This window comes from Aspergillus fischeri, genomic scaffold (genome assembly GCF_000149645.3).
Source record: "Aspergillus fischeri NRRL 181 1099437636259 genomic scaffold, whole genome shotgun sequence".
In the NCBI taxonomy this organism is placed as follows: domain Eukaryota; kingdom Fungi; phylum Ascomycota; class Eurotiomycetes; order Eurotiales; family Aspergillaceae; genus Aspergillus; species Aspergillus fischeri.
This window is the reverse complement of record NW_001509766.1, coordinates 646,927-668,538: the sequence shown is the minus strand read 5'-3', so window position 1 is coordinate 668,538 and position 21,612 is coordinate 646,927. Positions and strand designations below refer to the sequence as shown.

The following is a 21,612-nucleotide window of genomic DNA, read 5'->3' as shown; positions in this document are numbered from 1 at the left end:
GTCGACTCGCAAGGAGTACATCATATCGGTTCATGCGCAGGAACAATATGGGAGTCTGGAGACGAGATTGCCATGTTGGACCAGTTGAACGCGTGTTGCAATTCCTGCATCAGAAGTTCGGCCCAGATCTCCTTGACTCAAATCTCGATTCTCATCTCCTCAGCTTGGGAGAGTTTGTGATGAACGGGAAAGGTGGTTTGAAGGTCACGTCCTGCATAAGAGATCATGGTGAAACATCGACTAGTATCGTCGAAGTCAGCAAAGTATTCTTTCACTATTCGGAAGAGGAGTGATCTCAGGCTGTTGAGTCTGATTCTTGGTTCTCTCAAAAGGGATTCTCAGGAGGACGATAGCCCTTCAGGAGACTATTCAATGAAAACTGAGATAGCGACTAAGTCTAGTCCGTTGCAGTACTTTATGAAGAAGACGAGTTAGACAACTTGAGGTAGATGAAACACTAACCGTTCCGTTTCGTTCTTCCGATCTCAAGTCAGGGAGACGAGGGCGAGCTGTGGCAGTTGGCCAGCCACACCCATGAACACATGCAAATATAACATTTGCAGGAATAGCATGCACTTTGAAACTTATCTAAATTGCAGGATTTTCAAGTGCTACCCACAACTTACAGCATTTTGTAGTAGCGCCTATATTGTTCTCACCTCCTCGGCTTCTCCTGGCCTTCATTGACTGGCAAGAAAAGGTCGCACCTCCAACATATGGCCAAAGGCAGAGCCAATGCTGCCCTTGTGCCAATTCACCTATCAAATTGGCAAATTCTCCTGATCTACCTAGGCACGAGCTCTGACCTTGAGACCTGCACGTGGCAGCGGTGATATATATCGCAGAGACTATGAAACTTTATAAAAATCATCCTAGTATTTCCCTTTGATGATCAGGACTTATTGCAGGGGTAGAATAATTTTAAAGAATGAGCTCTGCCATATCACGCTTCGCCAGTCAATAGTGTTCGGAAGAGACTCGAGGAAAATGACGATCCTTGCAAAATATATGAATACCGCAACATCTCCTTCTACGGAGTAGACCACCTGGCAATCCTCGCCATTAGCTAAGACACAATGAGCATTCCTAGGGTTAGGAGAACCGAGCTTGAGGTCTATCTAAATCTTGACTGACCATAACTGGACGTATTGAAGAAGAATTTAGCTGCATAAAGCCTTCGGCTTGTGATTTGGTATGCTCGACTCTCCCCGAGACAATGTCTTGAATGTTGAGCTTGGCTGAAGTACCTCTGTACTACCGCTACTTCGGGAAATTCGACACTCGACAACTTACCGTCCACGGCGGCCGGCGGTTGGCATAAGCACGAGAACTGATGGTCGTGAAGCACGGATAGCGTATAAAAGCAGATATTGTATAGTGGGATCTCCATCCAGAAAGTTCTTTAGATAGATCATAGCTAAGAGGACTTTTACAATATTGGGGATGACAATTCAGTTGAATTCAGGCATTAGAACTTAGCAGTAGTTGGCATGTGCTATCTCGGTCTGGGCTAGTGGTTGCGTTGGTCTCAGCCAGACAATTAAAGGCAACTCGTCACTCTTGCGACAACTAGGATTCGAGAAATAATAGTCTAATAGTCATGTGTAAATGCAGGATTCGTAGCTTTACCGCAGCAAATCTCGATCCTATAGCGAGCTAATAATGCTGCATTCCGAGGAGAGTTGACATTCTCAACGACGCAGCCTATCAAATCCAGTGATATATCTCGTTGGCGACGATGTATAAAGCGCAATACCTCTTACTACTGCTGTCTGGAAGATAACGGAATTACCGCCGCGAGAAAGCAAGAAAAGCACAAGTCATAGCAGGCGATCCAGCAATAGTTAGTTGACGTGTCTTCAGTTTACACGCTACAGCTGACGTGGAATGAGATCATTTCATCGACATGCTTGATGAAGATCACAGCATGTGCATCAATGCCGATCATTATTGAACCAGGAAGGGGTCGAAGCCTTGAAGGGTGTATCCGGCCTTGTCGTTCAGTGAAGTGAAAAACTGGTAAATAGTTCACAATAATAATTGGGAATAATATGATAGCCTTGTACAGTAGATACACATGGCGCGCATCCTGCAGAGAATAGTTTGAAATTGTAAGACACCTCAGGAACGCTAGCGAAAGCCTAGATAAACTCAAGCCTAACAGATAATCGCCGGCTACTCGGCTAAAGTTTACCTCTTTACTTATCCAAGATTCATAGCTGAATATTCAAGTGTTGTCTCCATACATTGTTCAACCGATCTTTGGAAGTGTGCCTGGAGATCCAAGAATGATAAGAGCTTGGGAATCGTGTCAGTGGCGCTTTGATACTCCGAGCGTTAGTGAACCCCCTAGCATGGTAGCATCGGGGGGCTGGGCGGCTTTCTCCAAAACACGGCTCAAGGATCGAGGATCATAGGGTGCTTGTCAACGACCCACGAGCAGCCACCATGTCTGACCAGAAATAGCCTAGGGTATTGCGGGGCCCAGCTCCTATAGGATTAGTGTCGTTTCAAGACGAAGGTTTGAGCTCTTTAACAACGGAATGTGCTGGTGGGGACATCCCAGAGATCATTTTGATTGGCCTTGGCCACAGACCATGTCTATTATGTCTATGTGTTCCTTGGAGAGCCAGGGGGGTTGCTTTTATCAGCCTTGGATTTGAATCAATGTCTCATGCGTCCCAGACTTAATCCTATGATAGGGTATAGTTTACCAAATGGCGTGTAGTACTTTTTATGGCTTGCTCCTTCAAGTTCAAATAAATTAGATAATATCTACGGAGGATTCGCCTCAGTCCTCATGACCATTTAGGGGTCTCTATTTATGGAGTACGTGGTAGACTATCTTACAGATCTGTTTGATTTGTTGTCGCTGTTATCTTGCCTTTGCGCGTTGTGCAATGGTACCAATGTCTGAGTCTATATACCGTCTGATCAATGATTCCAATCTTCGTTGCGCTGTTGTTGAAGATGGTCTATGAACAGACCTTTCTACCGGGACATGAGAAAGGTTTACGAATTATTCATGATTGATTCCTTCAGATCTGAAGTAGAGTGCATCCACGTAGTACCGCTGGGGCGCATTGCGGAGAAACACAGGTACCCGTCCTCGGTTGACGACACCAAGCGCTCAAGGGAGTGGTACCATGTCAAGTGGACTACTGCTGTTACAATAATCCTTCCTCCTGTTATCTAACTTGTCTTTCTTTCTTCTTTTCTTTCTCTTCTTTCTTCCCCCCTATCTTTTAGGCTTCCGATTAGAGTTGGAAAATCCACTGGATAGTAGACAAGGAGCTGCTGGTCCAGCTTGGCAGCCTGCGTGACCGTTCTTCCATTTAAACAAAGCCAGATTGTCATTGCTCTTCATTTTGGACATAGGAGTTTACTTGCTTTTATCGAGTTGCTTCAGCTATTGCTCTTCTGATCTCAAAGGCAAGTACTCCGAGGATCTCGCAAAATGTTCTGAAAGCCCCTTCTTCTTCGCTGGCGCCTCTCACTCGTCACTTCTTGAATGCTTATTTAATTATGTTGGTAGATCGCTGGTCCCCTACTCCACCAGACAACGAAACGCAATCGCGCCTCCCTCCACGAGTGGCACCTGTTTATTTGTGACTAGGCAGCCTTTTGCAGCTTATTATTGCCAAACTCTCTCATCTGCTGGAATAAAAAAATTCTCTCCAGAAGCCTACGTGTGGAAGTCTCGTTGAACTTGGCTCATCCACCTATTCTTCCTTATCGCAATTCCCCCACACGATCGGTTACTCTTGCACCATTGTTGTTTTTCACTTATCTGACCGACTCCTGTTGATCTGCGGTCTGCGCACGAGAGTCGCTAGAAACTAATGTGGTGGGGCATGGTATACTCACGGACTTTATAGCTTCTGTTGTGCGGGTATCTACCTCGCCTGCGATGCTTATAGCATTCTAGTATCATCCCGCGCGATCGACCAAGTCTAGAAACGATAAAAATGTCTACAAGGGATCCCTTTGCTTTCCTTGAAAAAGAGCCCAGGCCGGTTGCCGTCAAGAAGCCGCATTGGAGAGAGAAGCTATTCTCGAAAGAGAGGGAGAAGGACAAGGAGAAGAACATCAATCCCTCCACGACGGACCAGCAAATTGAAGCGTTTCTCTCTCCAGTTCGTTCAAAATCCGTATCGCATGCTTTAAATTCAGCCAATGGAACGGCTCGAGGGCATCAAAAGCCCCGCCTGGACGCCTCCCATCGATGGCCTTCGGCTCAAGATGTCCTGAACGCTGCTTCTCCAATTTCCGATCCTGCTTCCGCAACCGAGATCTACCCTCCGACGAGCTTTCCATCCCCACCACGGAAGACCCGCGCGCGAAAGGGTCTCAAGGTCCGATTTTCCGATAAAGATCCAGAGGTGATAGGGGAAGGTGGTGACGAGACCGAGGCTCCTACGATGGAAATATCGTTGAACCGTGGGCGTCGGGCTGAGTATGATTCGAAGACGCCTCAACTCCAGGTTGACACTTCGTTGGGAGCCGCGGATGGTGTATCGCAGGCGAGAACACCTCAACGGAAGGATACAAGCGAAGGGATCAACACAGCGGACTGGAAGCCATTACTCATCCAGAGCCCTCAAGACTCTGAATTCTTGTTGACATTGAATCTTGGTGGTGCGGGTTCTCGTCTTTCGTTCCGAGCATCACCTGAGTCCAACTCGTTTGCTCAGCGTGTTCGGGCGAAGATGCAAGCTGAGGAGGGTCGTGCTCTGCAGCATGGTTGTCAAGACTATCCCTCCTCGCCAGAAGAGGATGGACCACGCACTGAGAAGAAATCCACCGCAGTCTCACCCGAGAGCCCCAACTCGCTGTATGAAACACCGCCTGTTTCGGAGACTGAGCCTCGCCCCCCGGCGTTGACCCTTCGAATTCCCGCGAGCTCAAGCACACACAAGCAGGGCGGCACGAGTCCTATTGAACTGAACTTACCTGCTGCTCTCACCTCTGGCCCTGAACTACGGAGTCTTTCGCCTCCCAAGCCGCAGCCGATTCCCCGAGACCCTGTACAAAATCATCCAGTCAGCCGAGACGAGCGCGACACGACTCACGGGGCACAGTTACCGAAAGCTTCCCTACGATCCCTAGCTAGCCAAGTAAGTGATACTGCCTTCACGGATCTCAAGGCGTACGTTGCACAGTATTCTCCTTTAATCCGCGTTGCAGCAGAGAGTGGGAAGCCTTCGATGGAAATTTCTCTGGCTGAATGGATAAGGGCAGCGGTATGGTGGTTCCTGCGTGGGAAGAAGAAGCTTGAAGCTTACGCACGATCTCGCTCTTCCGGTTCTGGGGGGAGGACACCCCAGGGGAGCCCCCTGGGCAACGCCAAACAAGCCGTGGTGGACCTTGGCAAAGCCTTGTGGATCTGTGAGAACGTCGTCCCACAGCACAGTGAACTATCTCGATATGGTACTAGGGGGATTGATGCAATTATTGCTGTGGCAAGCACGACTGGCGATAAACATCTGGCAGATTGTCTCTCCCTGCACCAAGCGATTACGAGTCACTTGCGCTCTTTAGCGATGTCAATCAGGAGAAATGATATTCTTTCTGAACTTGCTGCTGAAGGCGATGCGGCTGTCCAAGCTGACATGAATGTGTGGGTGAGGTACCCGGTTTTCGCCCCTGACGTCTCAGCGGTACTATCTGGAGCAGCAACAAGGTCTGTTTTGGTGGACAACTCCGGAAAGGGCCCAAGCATTATTCAGATGATGCCGCTGGGTGATACGAGCCGTTATTTCAGCTATGGAAGTATGTTTGTGGAGGCTTGCATCAGTTCACAGGAAGACGACTCGCAGGAGCAATTTTCAATACCATGTGCTTTGTCTATACTACGTGACCGCGGAGACTGGTACGTATTCGCAGCAATTACAAGCCAAAGTGAATTGGTCAATGTCATGATCCAGTCGGACAGAAAGAAAGGGCCCACCTGGGATGATGTGGAATGGCATGTCAGGTCGCATTCCATGCGGGTTAGACTGCCGCGTGGCTTCGAGTTAGATGTTTCGTTTCAAGATGAAGATTTCAAGAATCTCTGGAACATTGTCCATTATACGCTCAGAACCGAGGCTAGCCTTCAGCCAGAAGCTGGCGAAACCGTCATCTTCGAATACACGTTGAAGAACTTCCAGTATATGGACTCGGGGACTCCTAAGGCTTTTCCTTCGGACCCTGTGGAGCGCTGTCGGCTACGGTTATTTGAGCGTTCAGCAACGGTGACCGAAGGCACGGGCTCCCGGAGCGCTCATCGAGGCTTTCGGTTGACAGTACTTACCAGTCCCAAGGTGAAGACATTGAGCAGTGTCCGCCATATTATTGGACATGGCGCCCCGATTATTTTCGGACTGCTCAGAGGAGAAGATGGGGCTCCCGCGCTTATGCTTAAGGTGAAAGAAGACGGAAGGAGTCGGTCCATGGTGATGACGTTTCAAGAGGTCCAGGGCCGAAACACCATGCATGCCCTGCTCTTGGGGATGACCACAAGTGATCGGGAATTCAAGATACCGGACATATCCCTACGAGCCTACAGTATCGAGCAACCCGCGGACAAGTTCAATGGCCAGCCAGTTAAGGTTCATCTCGAGTTTCCCGCCGGTAACGTGTCAGTGATTGACCAAGAACGTGCTTATGTGGACCATGGCTATGGTCCTACCGTCTTATCTGAGCATTTGCGAGCTTTTATCGCAACGGAGTGGGGTTCTGTGACAGATCGCCTGAATTTAGGTATGCGCAACTCGTGTCAACGATTCTAGAGATCCACTGACTCTCCCTCCAGGTCCTGGTGAACTAAAACTGGGTTTGGACATCAACAACAGGACGGGTTTCAGTTTATATAGACCAGCGCAACAAGACTTGACAGTCTCAATAGCCGAAAATCTTGTGCCTGCGGAGGTGCCAGACCAGATAGCCAATTTCATGCAGATTGCCATGGTCAAGCCCATGGTTCGACGCTTTGAATTTGCCTCTCTGAAGGGTATGTCCTGCGATAGTCCTTTAGGCGCAGCAATATGCTAATTTCCCTTTCTAGATCTTCATACTTTCCAGGCAGCTGTAACGGGGTTCAACGTTTTATTTGACGGGTATGTACTTCTACGCCCATCTACCAGATAGCCACCCGCCCGTACTCACTGCAGATATTAGCCTCGCTTCCTCGTTTATGATCTCCCGGCGCAGAATGGTAGTCCCGATCTACAAAAAGTGGGAAGCGAGTTTGGCTCGCATACAAATCGTTCAACAAGAGAAAGTCGTACAGCTGGTCGCTTTCTTGGCCGATTTCAACCATGGACGATGCATGAACTTTGTACTCAAGGGCACGGATACGCTCGAAAGTTTTGGAAGATCGGGCAAATTCTGGGTTCGACTTGTTGACGCCAAGTTTGCGCTCCCGAAAACCGAAGATGATCCCGCTTCGGACTTTGTCTGTCTGGATATGCTAGATTATCCCAGTGAACATGACGATATAACGATTGCCTTTGACTCCGAAGCTGGTATGCTCTCTCATGTGTCTCAGTGTTGCGTTCGACGCTAACAATATCAATAGATCGTTCAGCTTTCCAAGCTGCAGTACCAGGAACAGTCCGTGAGCAATCAAAGATGGGCTCCCTTCGGCGGTGATCCATGGGTTACGAAGTCTTTCGCCATATGTACATTATTGAGTCGACGTACCAGTTGCCATTATCGCAATATACCCCCTTTTTCCATCTATTATTGGCCGGTTCCTTCGTCTCCAATCTGGCTATCACGCAATATACAGGTCCACAGTACGCCCGCTTTGACGTCACGTGTGAGTCTTGCTGTGGGGTTCGCCGACAGTCGGCCATTTGACAACCCCCGCTGCTGCGACGGGACGGTCTTCTTTTCTGTATTCACAACATGCTGTAATTAAGAAACATCACGATGGCTCATTCCAATCAAGCAATTGGCGCTTCTACGCGCTCTCTGCACGCAGATGATGAACTCAATGTAGTTACCGACGTTGCTCCACCGTTGCATGTCTCTACAACCTTCCGATACTCCGACAATCCGGATGAACTGGTACCTCTCACGGATCTCAGCGGCGTATGTCACAACAGTTTGATTAATCCTTTCCGTGCACATTTGGCCTTGCTCTGACATTGTCAATTCGTACTCTAGTATGATCAAGAAAAAACCAGCCATGTCTATTCCCGTCTCTCCGCACCCAACCCGACCCGTTTCGAAGTCATTTTATCGTCGCTCCTCAACGGCGAAGCAATCAGCTATTCCTCGGGACTATCCGCCTTGAACGCCGCGCTTGTTCTGCTGAATCCTCGGCGAATCGCCATCGGTAATGGCTACCATGGGTGCCACGGTGTGATCGAAATGTTCGGCCGCCTGACTGGACTCCAGAAACTAGATCTCGACTGCCCTGCTGAGCAGTTGGAGGCCGGAGACGTTATTCTCTTGGAGACGCCCGTAAACCCGCAAGGAACTGCTTTCAACATCGCAGCATACGCGGACAAGGCTCATTCTAGAGGCGCGTACCTAATTGTCGACAGCACATTCGCACCGCCAGGCCTACAAGACCCCTTCATCTGGGGTGCCGATCTTATCATGCATTCTGGGTCCAAATACTTTGGCGGGCACAGCGATGTTCTCTGCGGTGTCCTTGCAACACAGCGCAAGGATTGGGCGAAGAAACTCTTCCAGGATCGATTATTCTTGGGCAGCGTGATGGGTAACATGGAGAGTTGGCTCGGTGTCCGCAGTCTGCGCACCCTCGAGATTCGCGTTCAACGCCAGAGCTCGAACGCGGCGAACTTGGTCTCGTGGTTGGACAAGGCATTGCGCGCGCAGAATCCCGCACCGGGTAGCGATGAAGCCGTCACGCAGGCTGCTCTCGAGCAAGTTTTCCACGCGAGTCTCCAGAAAGAGGACGAGGAGTGGCTACTGAAACAGATGCCCAATGGCTTCGGGCCTGTTTTCTCCATCACCATGAAGGAGGAGGATTATGCGCGGAAGTTGCCCAGCAAGCTTTCGTTCTTCCAGCACGCTACCAGTCTTGGTGGGGTGGAGACGTTGATCGAGTGGCGGACAATGACCGATGCAACAGTAGATCGTCGGTTGCTTCGGATCAGTGTAGGGTTGGAGAACTGGGAGGATCTCAAGAGCGATCTTGTGAGTGCTTTCAGCGCGCTCACTGGGACCAAAATAAATACTGGTGTCGCTAGTCTCTATATATAAATGACCCAACTATCGGGCTCGTGATCTCATCACATCTTCTAAGAAGCAACTGAATAATAGCCTGCACATCTTCGCTATCCGTGGTATAAAACCTTTGGCTGCCCTGCTGTACTCTTAGATCTGTGTACAGTACTGTGTGATGCCGAGGTGTGGAGTCGCGACTGGCGATAAGAGTTACCCCACACCACTTCCATCTCCAATCTTCTCTTCATCACTCGGCGGCGTCCTCACGATCCCAAAATAGACCGAAAGAGCATCAACCTCTTTCATTTTTCATATCCTTACCGACAATCCCAGCGAGCAAAAACCTGCCCTCTCACCCGCTACCGTAAACGGATTCCCTCGGCAACACAATAACCCTCTCAGGATGACCACCCAAGAAACACAACCAGCCTTCCAAATCCACTACTTCTCCAGCGCGTCATCCTACACAAATAAAGCGACCGAGACGCTTCCAGCCCCTCTTCCACTGTCCAGGCTCTTTGATGTCCTCGAGGAACGATACCCCGGTATCAGGGACAAGGTGTTGGTTAGCTGTGGGGTGAGTCTGGGAGAGGAGTATGTGGATGTTGAGGCCGACGGGGAGGTGGTGATTGGGGCTGGGGATGAGGTCGCGATTATTCCGCCTGTTAGTTCGGGATGAGGTGTTGTCTGTTTTTGATTCCTTGGGATTGAGGGGGAGGATGTGATGTTTAGATACCCTGGGTGTCTGCTTGATGGAGGAGAGGTAAGTCTTGAGTCTCTGGATATTGGTGACGATTGCTGATATATATGTAACAGACAGATACTTCAATTATACCTTAGTAGCGCTAGGAAGCCATGCAACAGATCCAGTACATAAGTCAGGAACAGAAAAAAAGAAAAGACCCGTCAATCATATTAGCCATTATTTCCACCCGGTCATACCGCCGTCTTTTGTCCTTGTTGAGAACGAACGCATCAGCGAAGCAAGAGGCTTTTATCCATCCAGCTTCTCACCACCGGTCGCCTTCTTCTGCCGCCAGAGACAGACGCAGCAGACCGCCGAAAAGAAGAACAAAATACTACAACATTCATCCATCAGCTTGGTCTTTCGAGAACGGGGTCAGGGAGAAGAAGATAAAACTCACCACAAAGCAATACTCAACCCCCAGATTGACTTTGCCTCCAGACACACACCTCTAGATGCCGCAATCCAGTTCTTGTAATCGACTTTCCCGCCCAGGTGGTCCAGATAGTTATCCAGGCTCGTGGCGAAGGCATACGCAGACGATCCATCACCCATCAGATCTCCGATCACGTCGCACTCGAGGTATGAGAGTGGTTTCCCGATGATGACCGCCACGACGATAACGGCGATAAGCACCAGTGCGTCCATTATGGCGCTCGCGAGGAAGGGCAGGATGTTATCCAGGAAGAGGATGAAGGAGATGACGCAGTAGATTACTGCTATGCACGTCTGGCGAGGCTCCGTTAGCTCTGTGAATGAGGGATGTGGGAATGAGCGACTACTTACCACGGTAATTGTGCCGATGAAGACGCTCGGCGGCGTTGCGTTCTTCGAGACGATCTCGGCGATGAAGTTGGCTGTTAGGCCTATGATGGCGATGAGAGAGCAAGCTTGGACGATCCGGGCGATTTGGAAGGTTGCACCTAGTGCGCCGTATCTGGCCATGTTGATTGTGTAGGGATTGAGCAAATGATATATCTATAGTGTCGAAGGAGTGTAGTGGATAGATGTCTGTTAAGATGGGAGAACACGACCAATCGCGGAAGGAATGTATAATAAAGAACCCAAAGTGAAATATGAAAATCCAAAGGAATGTAGATAATATCTCTGAAGAACGATGATGCAATGCAGCACAACTAAAGACAAAGAGCTGATCTGATTCTGATATTCTCATCCACCCACGGCGGACAATAACCCTTTTATAACACCACCGCTCTCTGCGAAACAAAGCATCCTCAGCATCAAAGACATCAACAACCGATCACCAAGAAATAAATTTAGCACCTCCAAGAATCTAGACCCAGCCCCATTGTCCCAGACGGGCGGTTTTCCATGCGCGAGGCGTCAAAAGCGTCGATCCGTACAAGCGCCCGGAGCACTACTCGTCGACGATGGACGCCATCGTCGTCCCGATCTAGACCACCGATTGAGATATATGAAATAAGTGACAAAGCACGAGCCTCTAGCATGGCTCTTTCTTTCAGCTATGGATTTAGGACGCAAAAGTCAACGGAGGATGGGGACGGGGATGTGCACGCTCTGTTCTCCACCCCGGCGCTTGGAGAAAGCGCATTGTCTTCCGCCGGGGGAATCTCAGCCAACAGCCCGGTGAGCTTAATTCAACCTGATACAGCGACAAGGAGAGGGATTTCTGAGGCTCTTGGAAGATCTATTGTGGGAGAGAAATGAAATGAAAATGTCGCGTTTCATGCCTTGATGTGCATTGTCTAGGAGCCAATCAGAGCGATGTGCTGACGAGCTTGATTGAGCTCTTTCAGGAGGAGGGTAGGATCTATTTTTATTATCTGAAACTGCGACATGGCATTAAACAAAAGCAGACTACATGTCATAGACAGGAAAGGAAAAAGAAGTGAAAGGAGCAAAACAAAACGCGAAGGTGCTGGCCTTTCTCCCTGTCCATTTTGCCCAATGTCCTCAAGCCGGTAAATGGTTCCGAGGAGTGTTTGACTCAAATTGCGGCCTTGAGTGTGCTGCTACCTACTACGGAAGGTGTATTATTTCAGGCCTATGGCGAAGTTTCAGAGATTCCGCGTTGAGCACTGCTGCACCCAGGACCGGCTTTGGTTGACAGAATGACTGAAAGGACGGTACATAGATGGGCGCTCGCGAAAGTGGGATGGCCATGTCGACAGCGAACCATGGTGTGAAAGCTTGATGATGCATCACCTAGGAAGCAAAGTCCCCGTCTCTTAGATATCATCAAGCTTGAGGTATTTTACTTCAGGTCCTGTCCTTGGCAGCGCTTTGGTGGCTCAGCGTCACTAGGTTTAGTGCTCTCGTGAGAACGTTCAAAGATTGCATACTGTAGAGGGTAATGATCGTATCATCTATCTCATGCGGTCCAGATTTGATGTCAGACTTTTGAGCAGGTTTATTGACTTCTAATGGATGGACCAGCGTAGTCCTTTGTAGGAAGATATGTCTCTCTGGCTGCGAGGATGAATACATGGTCGAAGGGTTCAATCTCAACAGCTAAGTTTGTGATTTAATGCTTGGGATATTGAATGTTGCACTGATATCGCTTTATGTACGGTTTATGTCTTCCAAACACGTCACGGGCGTTCAGTTGGTGGCACAGTCGATCTTGACAAGCCCTAAATCTAAGATATTATATGACAGAATGGTCCAAGATCAATATAAGCCAGCATACCGTTAATGAAGCCTGAATCCTCCGCTAGTTCTCTTCTGGAAAAACCCATCTGGATCATACTTGATCCTGGTTTGCAATGCCAGCTCCCTGGTACGGATACGACCCCAGTAGTCCTGTCGGAAGTACGCATCGTTCATGAAGAGTGGCCGGTAAACATCAGGCAACAGTCCCTTGTCAATGTTGCCGCTGATAATGTTGTCAAAGCCCGTGTAGAGATTCTGATTGGCAGCATCAATCTTGGCATCATCTGCAGCAAAAGCATAGGAGAAGTCCAGCTCAATGATAATATAGTCTTGATCTGTGGGAAAGTCGAGAAGGTCCTTGCGGGTTGTTAGCGCAGTTTTAGATGCTATGAAGGCTTTCAGCGCTTACTCCTCCTCTAGCTTTGGCTTTGCTGGTGATAGTCCGAGGCATTGGCTGGAATGCAATGGACCCGAGCACGTTGGGCACTTCAAGTACAGTGTTCGTCACATTAAACCAGTGGTCGTAGTATTTTTGCATGACCTCTGCGCCGACGGTCTTGTTCGGCAGAGGAGTGGTCTCAGTAGCAACAGTATACCGTTGGCCGCTGCAATCAAAGTCAGTAGCCGACACGAGTACTAAGAAGATCATCTTACTGCAGAATGAAGATATCGTTGTGTTTAAGCTGTTTCAATATGAGATAAGCTACTCCAGATGACTGACGGCAGGGTTACTAACCAAGTCATAGTAGCTGTCCCACGTTTTAGTAGTATCGGTAGGTCCGATTGCTGTAAAGTTGGTAAAAACACCCTCTGGTGGCTCAGGTCCGTCGTAGAAGAGGAACATGATCCAGGTGTGGATCAACAAGCCATGCTCACAAGTCACAATGATGGCGGCCTTGTCATCGGGATAATGCTCGGTGAAGTCACGAAGAGCGCTCAAGACTTGAGGCGTCTTATCGGCTGTGAAGATATAGTTTCCTCCCCATACCTGTGCTATTTAGATACCTCGTATGAACATAATAGGACACGGTTTACCTTATGGTCTTGAGGATGCGTCTGGAGAGTGTATGCAGTAACAATGCCAAAGTTGTTACCACCTCCCTTAAGAGCTGCGAAGAGATCTATTCCCAGGTCAGTTTTAAAGAGAATCGTGCATTCTGCTCTGTTTACCAGTATTCTCCTTCGCGTTGGCATTGACCACAGTTCCATTGGCAAGAACCACTTCAAAGTTGACCACGTTGTTGGCTGCCCAGCCATACTGTGAACTCAGAAAGCTCAACCCGCCTAGCCGAATCAGTGAGATGTCAACCATCGCAAGGAACTGCAACTTGCCTCCGAGCATGTATCCTCCGACGCCCACTCCACCAAGACGTCCACCAACGAGTGTCCGCCCAGTACCATCGAGACCTTTCTGAGCATCTTCCCATGTAAGTCCAGGGCCGATGATAGCAGTCTGGTCTTCGGGATTGTAGATAACTTGATCAAGGTTCTTGGTAGAGATGAGAAGGCCATCTTGAATGCTGGCGAAGCCATTGTTGGGCATATGTCCGCCCGACTTCACGGCGAAGAGGTCGTCAAAATTGTGCAGTTGCTTCACAATCGCCGACATCTCCAGGGCGCTCGAAGGAGCAGCGATACATGTCGGCTTCAGGTCTCCACAAGCAGCAGACCAATATTTCGTCAGGTCCTTATAGTAGTCGGGACTCAGCGGCTTTTGAATCTCTATGCCCTGTTGCTTGATCACCGAGCAGATATCTGCAGCCACAAGGCGAGCAAGAGCCACCACGGTTATTGCTACAGCTGTGCGCCATGGCTGACCTAGGGTCATGATGGTGCGTTATAGGCTTAAAACAACTTATAGAACATCAAACGCAGCCTGGGATCTCTGGGAAAGCATCACGGCAGACATCGCAAATGATCTATTTATTTATACTCGTTGATGGGGAGGCGAGCGTGGAGGGGGGCTCGTAGAAAGTACAAGGGAACTTCTATTCCAAAAACAGGGCTATGGAGACTCGGCTGTCCATCCATTTTCAGACAGCAATGCGAGAGGCCACCGGGTTGCCCGGATAGACAAATGAACATCCTCGGCAACAAAGCAGGATCCACATCCTTGAAGGCTTTGGTGTTGAACTTTCCTTGTTATAGCATTCTGCAGGTGATGGGACAAACCTCCCCCATGATAAGATCTTGCAATCACAAGGCGAGCGCGTCATGTCTGCAAGAAGGCATTGCAGAATGTCCAATCAATATGTTAGCGGATGCGAAATAACAGAGGACGCCAATCCCGCGGTAAGTTGTTGTTTGCACCTTATCCGCACGGAGTATTAGAAGGACGCTGGATCTAGCTTCGTGATCAACAGGGCAGAGTTTCAGCTGGGTCACAATGATTGAGTGGTCGGATCACTTATTTGATTTAACCGACCTCTTCGACGTAGCGGCTTAGTCTTCGGTTACGCTAAGATCGGCCATGGTAAGGACAAGACCATGCAAGAACAAATGGAGGATCCGCGAAAATCGTCAAGACTCGGAATAGGGGTTATATTAAGCAATAGTTCGCTTGTTAATACGACAGGGATTCATCAAGGACGTGACCTCATCAAAGCAGCTTCCGTTACCAGATAGGAAATTATGCAGTCCAGCGTAAAGCAAGTCTGCAATCCAAGTGATCAATGGCATACCATCGGAAGCCTGCAATGAGTTTGTCATGTCGCCATGTAGAGAACTATTTTCGGAGTGATCAACAGCTTGATGATTAGTACGACTCAGATGGGTTAAGCGAGTAAATGTGGAGAATTGCAGTGGCCAGCCCAAAGTTGAGCTTTCTCTCGACTCACCCCGTGTTGGGCAACGGGGCAATCGCGGGGAATTTCCATCCCTACAGGGCCCGCCGCAAATGCCGCGATTGGACTGATAATAGTAGCTAGTATTAAGAAAGCGCCATAAGGACACAGCGATAGATGGGGATAGTCCACCCGGCTGCTTCGGTTAGGCCGTCGGGGAAACGATTGGCAAGCCTCTTAGTGCCTAGGCCATCGCGTTCCCTGTTTTGTAAAGGACCGCATCCTCTTTGTACCCTGAGGGAAAATTGAGAAGTTGAACATTCAGCCAATGAAGTAGTCCTGCTGGGTGGTGCACCATACTTGCATGGTCAACCGGATGATTGAGCCTTAGCGTTACATCGAAGTCCCTTGCCTAAGATCGAACTGCTGGTCTTCAATGAGCAAGAGACACTACCATACTGTCGCTATCGGATTTGGTCCTCATTGGAAAAGTATGATGCCTGAACGATTGTTCAGCAGAAGACCAGATTTGTTGTAAACAGTACCCTCGTAGGTCGAGCAGGGCTGGACCTCTGGAAGAACCACACGTTCCTTGGCCTGGTAAATCGTCTGATAAAGATAGACATCCAAGCGGAATCGGCAACGAATATACTCCGTAGCATATCCAGCGAGTTCAAGTCGAGCGACGCCCGTTCACAAAGGGGAGAACGAAGAGCATCAACTGGGAAACGTGGAAGGATTGGCTGGAACCAAACGCCGACCGCCAGGGCGGTGAGCCCAGAAATGCCGGCAAAATGCAACAAGTTTTCGATGGCGTCAAGCAAAGGATGGCCCCGACACTTCTTGAATCTCCAGGGGAGATTTCAGTTGTACTATGTGTTGATTCATGGAGATGTCTTTGTTGATGCAAAAGACGTACATTTCCCGTGGGGTCATCGGGGCGAGCCATCTGCTGAAGCGAAATCGCCTTATAACTGGAACTAAACAGACAAGTCGCTTGGGGCGCATATCGAATTGTCCATGCCTCGCTCGCCGGACGCTGGCTACGAATGTTGAGGTGAGTACTAACTAAGAATGTGTGATTGGCTCGCTCTGATAGAAATTCTGGTAGTCTCCCACCGCTGGGCAGGATACGCAACAGACTACTGCCTCCATCGAAGATATCCTTCTAAAAACCGAGTTCGAGGAGAACAAAGACATTCGGAATTATTTGCGCAAATGGCAGGAGACGCACCCGAACATCTTGGACCCGGTCCGAGGGCCCGGGACGGCCAGCACATTAGATCCATCGGCTCCTTGGGTGGGAAACATGCTGAACGATAGCAAGGAGGCGTTTGATGCTGGTAGTGATGTTTTACGCGAGGCAGATGAGGAGAGCTTGGAATTCCACAACATCGGGGACGAAGGAGAGGGAGTAGATGAATTCCTCCAGCCAGGGGACTTGGTGGCTCTTTCTACGTAAGTAATGCAGAAGTTTTCTCGTCTCTAGTGCTTGGATTCACTAACTCTTGCTCCTCTCGAAGTGTCGACGGCATTTTAAGTTTTGCAATCTACGTCCGATCTGTCCATAAGCAGCAACAGTTCTATACAGAGCGAGGGAAATGGCGAATTGCTCACAGCAAAGATCTGGACTATGTCGTGAAGGGATTCGCTCCTCCAGAATTGGTCGTCCCCCTTCTGCCCCATTTTCCGGACACAATGGCTCAAATGAGCTTTGAAATGCAGTCAGCCATTGAAGGTGGAGTGCCGAGACCTGTTGGTGCACCCCTCTTGCAAAGGATCAGTGACTTCGAAGCAAAGATCCAGGATTTCTTCCGAGACCATGCACATATCCTTGATAACATGCATGAAATCGTCGCAGATGAGGAAGAGAGGCTAGAATACACCCTGGAAGAACTGGCGTGTAAAGCCTTAGGCATAGAGGAGGAGGCGTTGGACGATACGATCTTATTTGCCGTACATCAGACTATCCGCCGGAACTCATTCATCATTGAGAATGACCGAAGTTCGCTGTTCACAAATCATTACCTGGTGCAACCGAAACGAGTTGCCAGACTCCTCGATACTGTCACCAAATGGGTACATGAACATCAGGAATACCTCGTCCGGTCTGCGACAGGCAGGGTAATAGGAGAGGAGAAGTCCAATATGAAGGACCATCCTCTGCAACAATTCCTGCAAAAAGCCCAGCGTCTCATACGGGTGAGCAGGAAAGTGCGGTCGCCGACGATCATGGCGAGCGTTGGTCCGACGGCACACCGGTTCGCACCGGGACAGGATGGAAAGCCCATGGTGTATCGCGAAATGCTCACCGAGAAGTTCAATGACAACGATCGAATGATCATAGAATATCTGTTGCTCTGGTGCATACCTCCTAGGAGAATGAACTCTGGGCCGTTGAGGTCGGCTGGTTCCCACATCATGCGCGCTACTGGAATGTATACCACGCTCGAGCTGAACGCAGCGACCGTCAAGCTCTTCTTACAGGAATTAGGGGTGTTATCTCCTTGGGAAAATTTGCGATTACTCGACCAGAGTTTAGCTCTTCCTGGACACGGGATCTCGCGCACGTCAGACGCTATGTGGGAGGATGTGAAGCAAGTGTGCGAGAAGCTCAAATCAGAAGGACCATCGGATAAAATGGAGAGCCTGCGGACTGACTTTGGTAATCTGCCAGTCTACTGCGTGGACAATCCTGACGCGCAAGAGATCGACGATGGAGTGTCCTTGGAGCCTATTCCAAGCTCGAATGACACGTTCTGGATACACATACACATCGCCAATCCCTCCGCATTTGTCGAACCTGACAGCTCAATCATGGAATACGCCGCCGTGCGTAATCAGACTCTCTACGTCCCCGAGCGCACATACCCGATGCTGCCCAGCTCATTGACACAGAGCCATTTCAGTTTGGCTCCTGGTCGCCCTACTCTCACATTCAGTGCCAAAATGAATTTGCAGGGTGAAGTTCTGGAAACGAAAATCGCCAATGGCACTGTCAGAAACGTAATCTATATCACGCACGACAAGCTGCGTAGTCTTTTTGAATCCACCACTGGATCTTCGGATATCCTGACAGTGGGAGGCACTATTACGCAGCCGCATTCTCGGGAAGAGTTACAGAGCTCGCTGACACCAGAAGACGAGCGCGCTTTCCATACCTTGCGTAAACTGATGCTGGCATTTCGTGAATATCGGCTCAAAAACGGGGCCATGGAGTGGCCGTCGCCTGCTGACAATTCAGTCTCTGTCTTTGCAGGGACGGCGCCCATGAAACCCTACACCATGGATATCACCAAAGGCCGCTACTACTTGGGCGATCCAATCATCCAGTTGCGCTTGCAGGATGTCGACCCCCACGAAGTACCTGACCTCACCAAGCGAAATCTCATCTCGACCTTGATGAATTTCGCTTGTTGGATATCTGGGAGATGGTGCGCAGAGCGCAACATCCCAGCAGTCTACGATGGAACATGCTATCACCCCGAATACCCGAGACTAACGAACGAAAACATGGCTGAATACGGAGGAGAAGGATGGCTGCACTTCACAGCCCCCAAGGGTGTCTCCTCATCGACTCCCATCCCACATATTCCCCTCGGCCTGGACACCTATATCAAATCCACAAGCCCACTTCGGCGATACGTCGACCTCCTCGCACACTACCAGATCGAAGCCGCGCTGCGCTTCGAGCACGAACACGGGCGGCCCCTAGACGCCACGAAGGATACCTCCGTTCTCCCCTTCTCCAAGGACTATGTCGACAAGTATATCGCCAGGTCACGCTGGAAACGCAACCGCATCAGGGACTGCGACGCCGCGTCCAAGCAGTTCTGGTCGTGCATGCTCCTCTTCCGCGCATTCTACTTTGCTGAATGCGCATTACCCGAGACGTTCCCGTGCCTCCTCCACAAGCCCTACAGCTGTACCTCCATGGCAGGCACTGAGTTCGGCGAAGGATACGCGGGCGTCATCACGTCTTTAGGAGTCCGCTGTCAGATCCTTACCGACAACGTACCGGACGCCAACATTCTCAGCGTTGTTGAAGCTAAGATTACCTCGGTTGATTTGGCTCGCATGCTGGTCGTCATGGAGGCCACGCGAGTGGTCAAGCATTTTGAGCGGGTTGGAGAGTGGCGTTAGCTCGTCACTTCTCGAGGTGGGAGAGTTGACGGGAACTGTACTTTATAAAATTCTCTTTTGTGGATACCTCGCCTCTTTTGGACGCCGCAAGGCGTCAGGTCCCGTGTGCAGTTATAGAACTATGGTTTATATGTATCATGTAGCGATCTCGAAGAATATAGAGAGCTTCCGCTCCGAAGCTCTTCACCAAGAATATCTCCTAGTCTGAGTGCTTTGCATATCTACAATAACCCACCTTTCTAGGATCTCATCGCATTGAGTTATGCTTATCTCTATGTACAGGCTTTTAGAGAACCATATGTACAAATTGACAGTCGAAGCGACTATATACATGAAACCAGCAGTACCTAAGAAGAGTACGTACTACCAATATCCCCCCACCTGACCTTCGAAAAAGTCACCGCCGTATTGGGATAGTTAGCCTGTATGAAAGCAGGATCTCCCTCGGTGTTACCGCACGGCCCGGCACCGTCACTATCAAGCCAATGCATCCACAGGCCCGGATCATCCCAGATACTGAACACAGGCACCATGCCCCTCCCCAGGGCCTCGCCCATACGCTGCAACCCACCTAGCTCCTCGAACGTTCTCGACGACGAGCAGAAAGCCTCCGTCATGGCGACGGCCGTATTACCGATGACCTTGCCGTCCTGCACGTACAGCCGGCGGATCTCGGCCAGCGTGCCTGTCGCGGTGTTATCGGCCGTCATGAACTGCGTGACGACGGTTATCGGCTTGGCGGTGTCAATGGTGAGACCGTAGCCGTAGTAATCCTTTGCGCCGAGCTCGTAGGGGTTGTAGGTGCAGCCATACCCGTCGCAGATGGAGTAGCATTCGGCGCCGGTGCACGCGTACAGGCCGGCTGTGGTGCACGGGTGCGGGGAGAAGATTGTGGAGCGGGAGTTGGCCTCCCAGAGGTCCATCTCCTGGCAGCAGGCGCCTGCGCCGGCGGTGTTGGCCTCGCCGTTGATCCAGGGGCCGGGGTTGAAGCACTGCGCGTCGCAGTAGCCTGTGCCGTAGGTTGCGCCGGCGGGGTTGAGGGCGCTGCGGCCGCCGGAGGCGTCCATTTCGGAGAGGTAGAGGGCGCCGTTCATGCCGCAGGGGAGCTTGGAGGCGTCGACGTCGAAGGTGAATTCTTGGTTGAGGAGCTGCAGCTTGCTGTAGTTGATGCCGTCCTCGGCGAGGAGGTACACGCGCGGCCTCAGCGTCTTGATCTGGCCGTTTTGTACTTGGTATTGGCGGAGGGTCATGGCGTCGCCTGAGTTCTGCACGCCGAAGCTACTGTAGTCGGTGATGCCTTCGACTACGCAGTTCTGGCTGCAGGTCACCTTGTCCGGGCAGAGAGACGGGTCGAGGCCGCTGCTAGTGGTGCATGATGTTTGGGCTCCGTTTTGGTGTATCCAGTGTGCGTTGATGTCAAGCACCACTGAGGTGCTTTGTGCAACGCAGCCAGCCTGAGAACTGCACCTGTATGTTGTGAGCTCCGGGTGGTTCTCGGCGATGGACCCGATCTGCTGCGCAGTCACAAGGGGAAGGAGTACCAGCGCGGTGGCTGCCAGTGTTAGAGCCATTGTTGCAATTGCATCAAACAAGGATGACGTGCTCAGTCAGTGGACAAATCTTTCTCTGCTCATAGGTACAGCCTGCAGGTTATATACCGGCGCTTCGAGGAAACGTAGCGCACCAGAGGAGCATGGACCCGCGGTTTGTTTTTTGCGATATCCCCTTTGGGTCCGGAAGGCGCCTGGCATACTGCTGCGGGATAGAGATCCGAAATATGAAGGCATTGCATCATTCGCATGCTGCTCCGGTTATTCAGGGGTCGAATCCAGTATGAGATCAGCATAAAGATCGAACATTAGAACAATGCAAAAGAGATCATGCTCAGCAATTAGGGGAGGATTTGCTGAAGGGGACGTCGTCCCCTGTTATCCTTGGCTCCCCACAATCATTGAAGAAGAATCTGGGGAACGAGCGGAGTACCGATTGAGCTGGTCTGTAAGTCTTATAAGGTGTGCCGCGAGAAGTGGATTCTGCCTGATTAATAGCTTTGGCTTCGAAGGTTGTCTCAAGGTTGCAAAACCCGTGCCCGACTCAGCAGGTGTCTTTCGCCAACTGACA

General features: G+C 50.2%; 6 protein-coding genes across 6 annotated transcripts, besides 2 other annotated features; 3 read left to right on the top strand and 3 right to left on the bottom strand.

Moving 5' to 3' along the window:
• Window positions 1-3,200: 3,200 nt before the first annotated feature.
• Window positions 3,201-3,233: a microsatellite.
• A 735-nt stretch (window positions 3,234-3,968) lies between these two features.
• Window positions 3,969-7,635, top strand: NFIA_114300 (uncharacterized protein; the record flags this gene model as incomplete). The annotated part of the gene is made up of 5 exons (XM_001262794.1): window positions 3,969-6,744; window positions 6,797-6,994; window positions 7,049-7,100; window positions 7,162-7,508; window positions 7,562-7,635. 5 exons carry the CDS (start codon window positions 3,969-3,971, stop codon window positions 7,633-7,635), a joined length of 3,447 nt encoding a protein of 1,148 aa, XP_001262795.1.
• Window positions 4,058-4,087: a microsatellite.
• Window positions 7,636-7,917: 282 nt separating the features above from the next.
• Window positions 7,918-9,222, top strand: NFIA_114290 (cystathionine gamma-synthase; the record flags this gene model as incomplete). Its single annotated transcript, XM_001262793.1, has 2 exons — window positions 7,918-8,079; window positions 8,155-9,222. The coding sequence occupies 2 exons, from the start codon at window positions 7,918-7,920 to the stop codon at window positions 9,220-9,222; spliced, it is 1,230 nt and encodes a 409-aa protein (XP_001262794.1).
• A 958-nt stretch (window positions 9,223-10,180) lies between these two features.
• Window positions 10,181-10,876, bottom strand: NFIA_114280 (uncharacterized protein; the record flags this gene model as incomplete). Its single annotated transcript, XM_001262792.1, has 2 exons — window positions 10,181-10,265; window positions 10,332-10,876. 2 exons carry the CDS (start codon window positions 10,874-10,876, stop codon window positions 10,181-10,183), a joined length of 630 nt encoding a protein of 209 aa, XP_001262793.1.
• Window positions 10,877-12,604: 1,728 nt separating this feature from the next.
• NFIA_114270 (FAD-binding oxidoreductase) lies at window positions 12,605-14,393 on the bottom strand (the record flags this gene model as incomplete). Its single annotated transcript, XM_001262791.1, has 6 exons — window positions 12,605-12,922; window positions 12,975-13,170; window positions 13,220-13,248; window positions 13,302-13,553; window positions 13,601-13,686; window positions 13,736-14,393. 6 exons carry the CDS (start codon window positions 14,391-14,393, stop codon window positions 12,605-12,607), a joined length of 1,539 nt encoding a protein of 512 aa, XP_001262792.1.
• Window positions 14,394-16,240: 1,847 nt separating this feature from the next.
• NFIA_114260 (exoribonuclease II) lies at window positions 16,241-19,491 on the top strand (the record flags this gene model as incomplete). Its single annotated transcript, XM_001262790.1, has 3 exons — window positions 16,241-16,405; window positions 16,460-16,806; window positions 16,872-19,491. 3 exons carry the CDS (start codon window positions 16,241-16,243, stop codon window positions 19,489-19,491), a joined length of 3,132 nt encoding a protein of 1,043 aa, XP_001262791.1.
• A 347-nt stretch (window positions 19,492-19,838) lies between these two features.
• NFIA_114250 (glycoside hydrolase family 7 protein) lies at window positions 19,839-21,062 on the bottom strand (the record flags this gene model as incomplete). Its single annotated transcript, XM_001262789.1, has 1 exon — window positions 19,839-21,062. The coding sequence occupies one exon, from the start codon at window positions 21,060-21,062 to the stop codon at window positions 19,839-19,841; it is 1,224 nt and encodes a 407-aa protein (XP_001262790.1).
• Window positions 21,063-21,612: the final 550 nt, after the last annotated feature.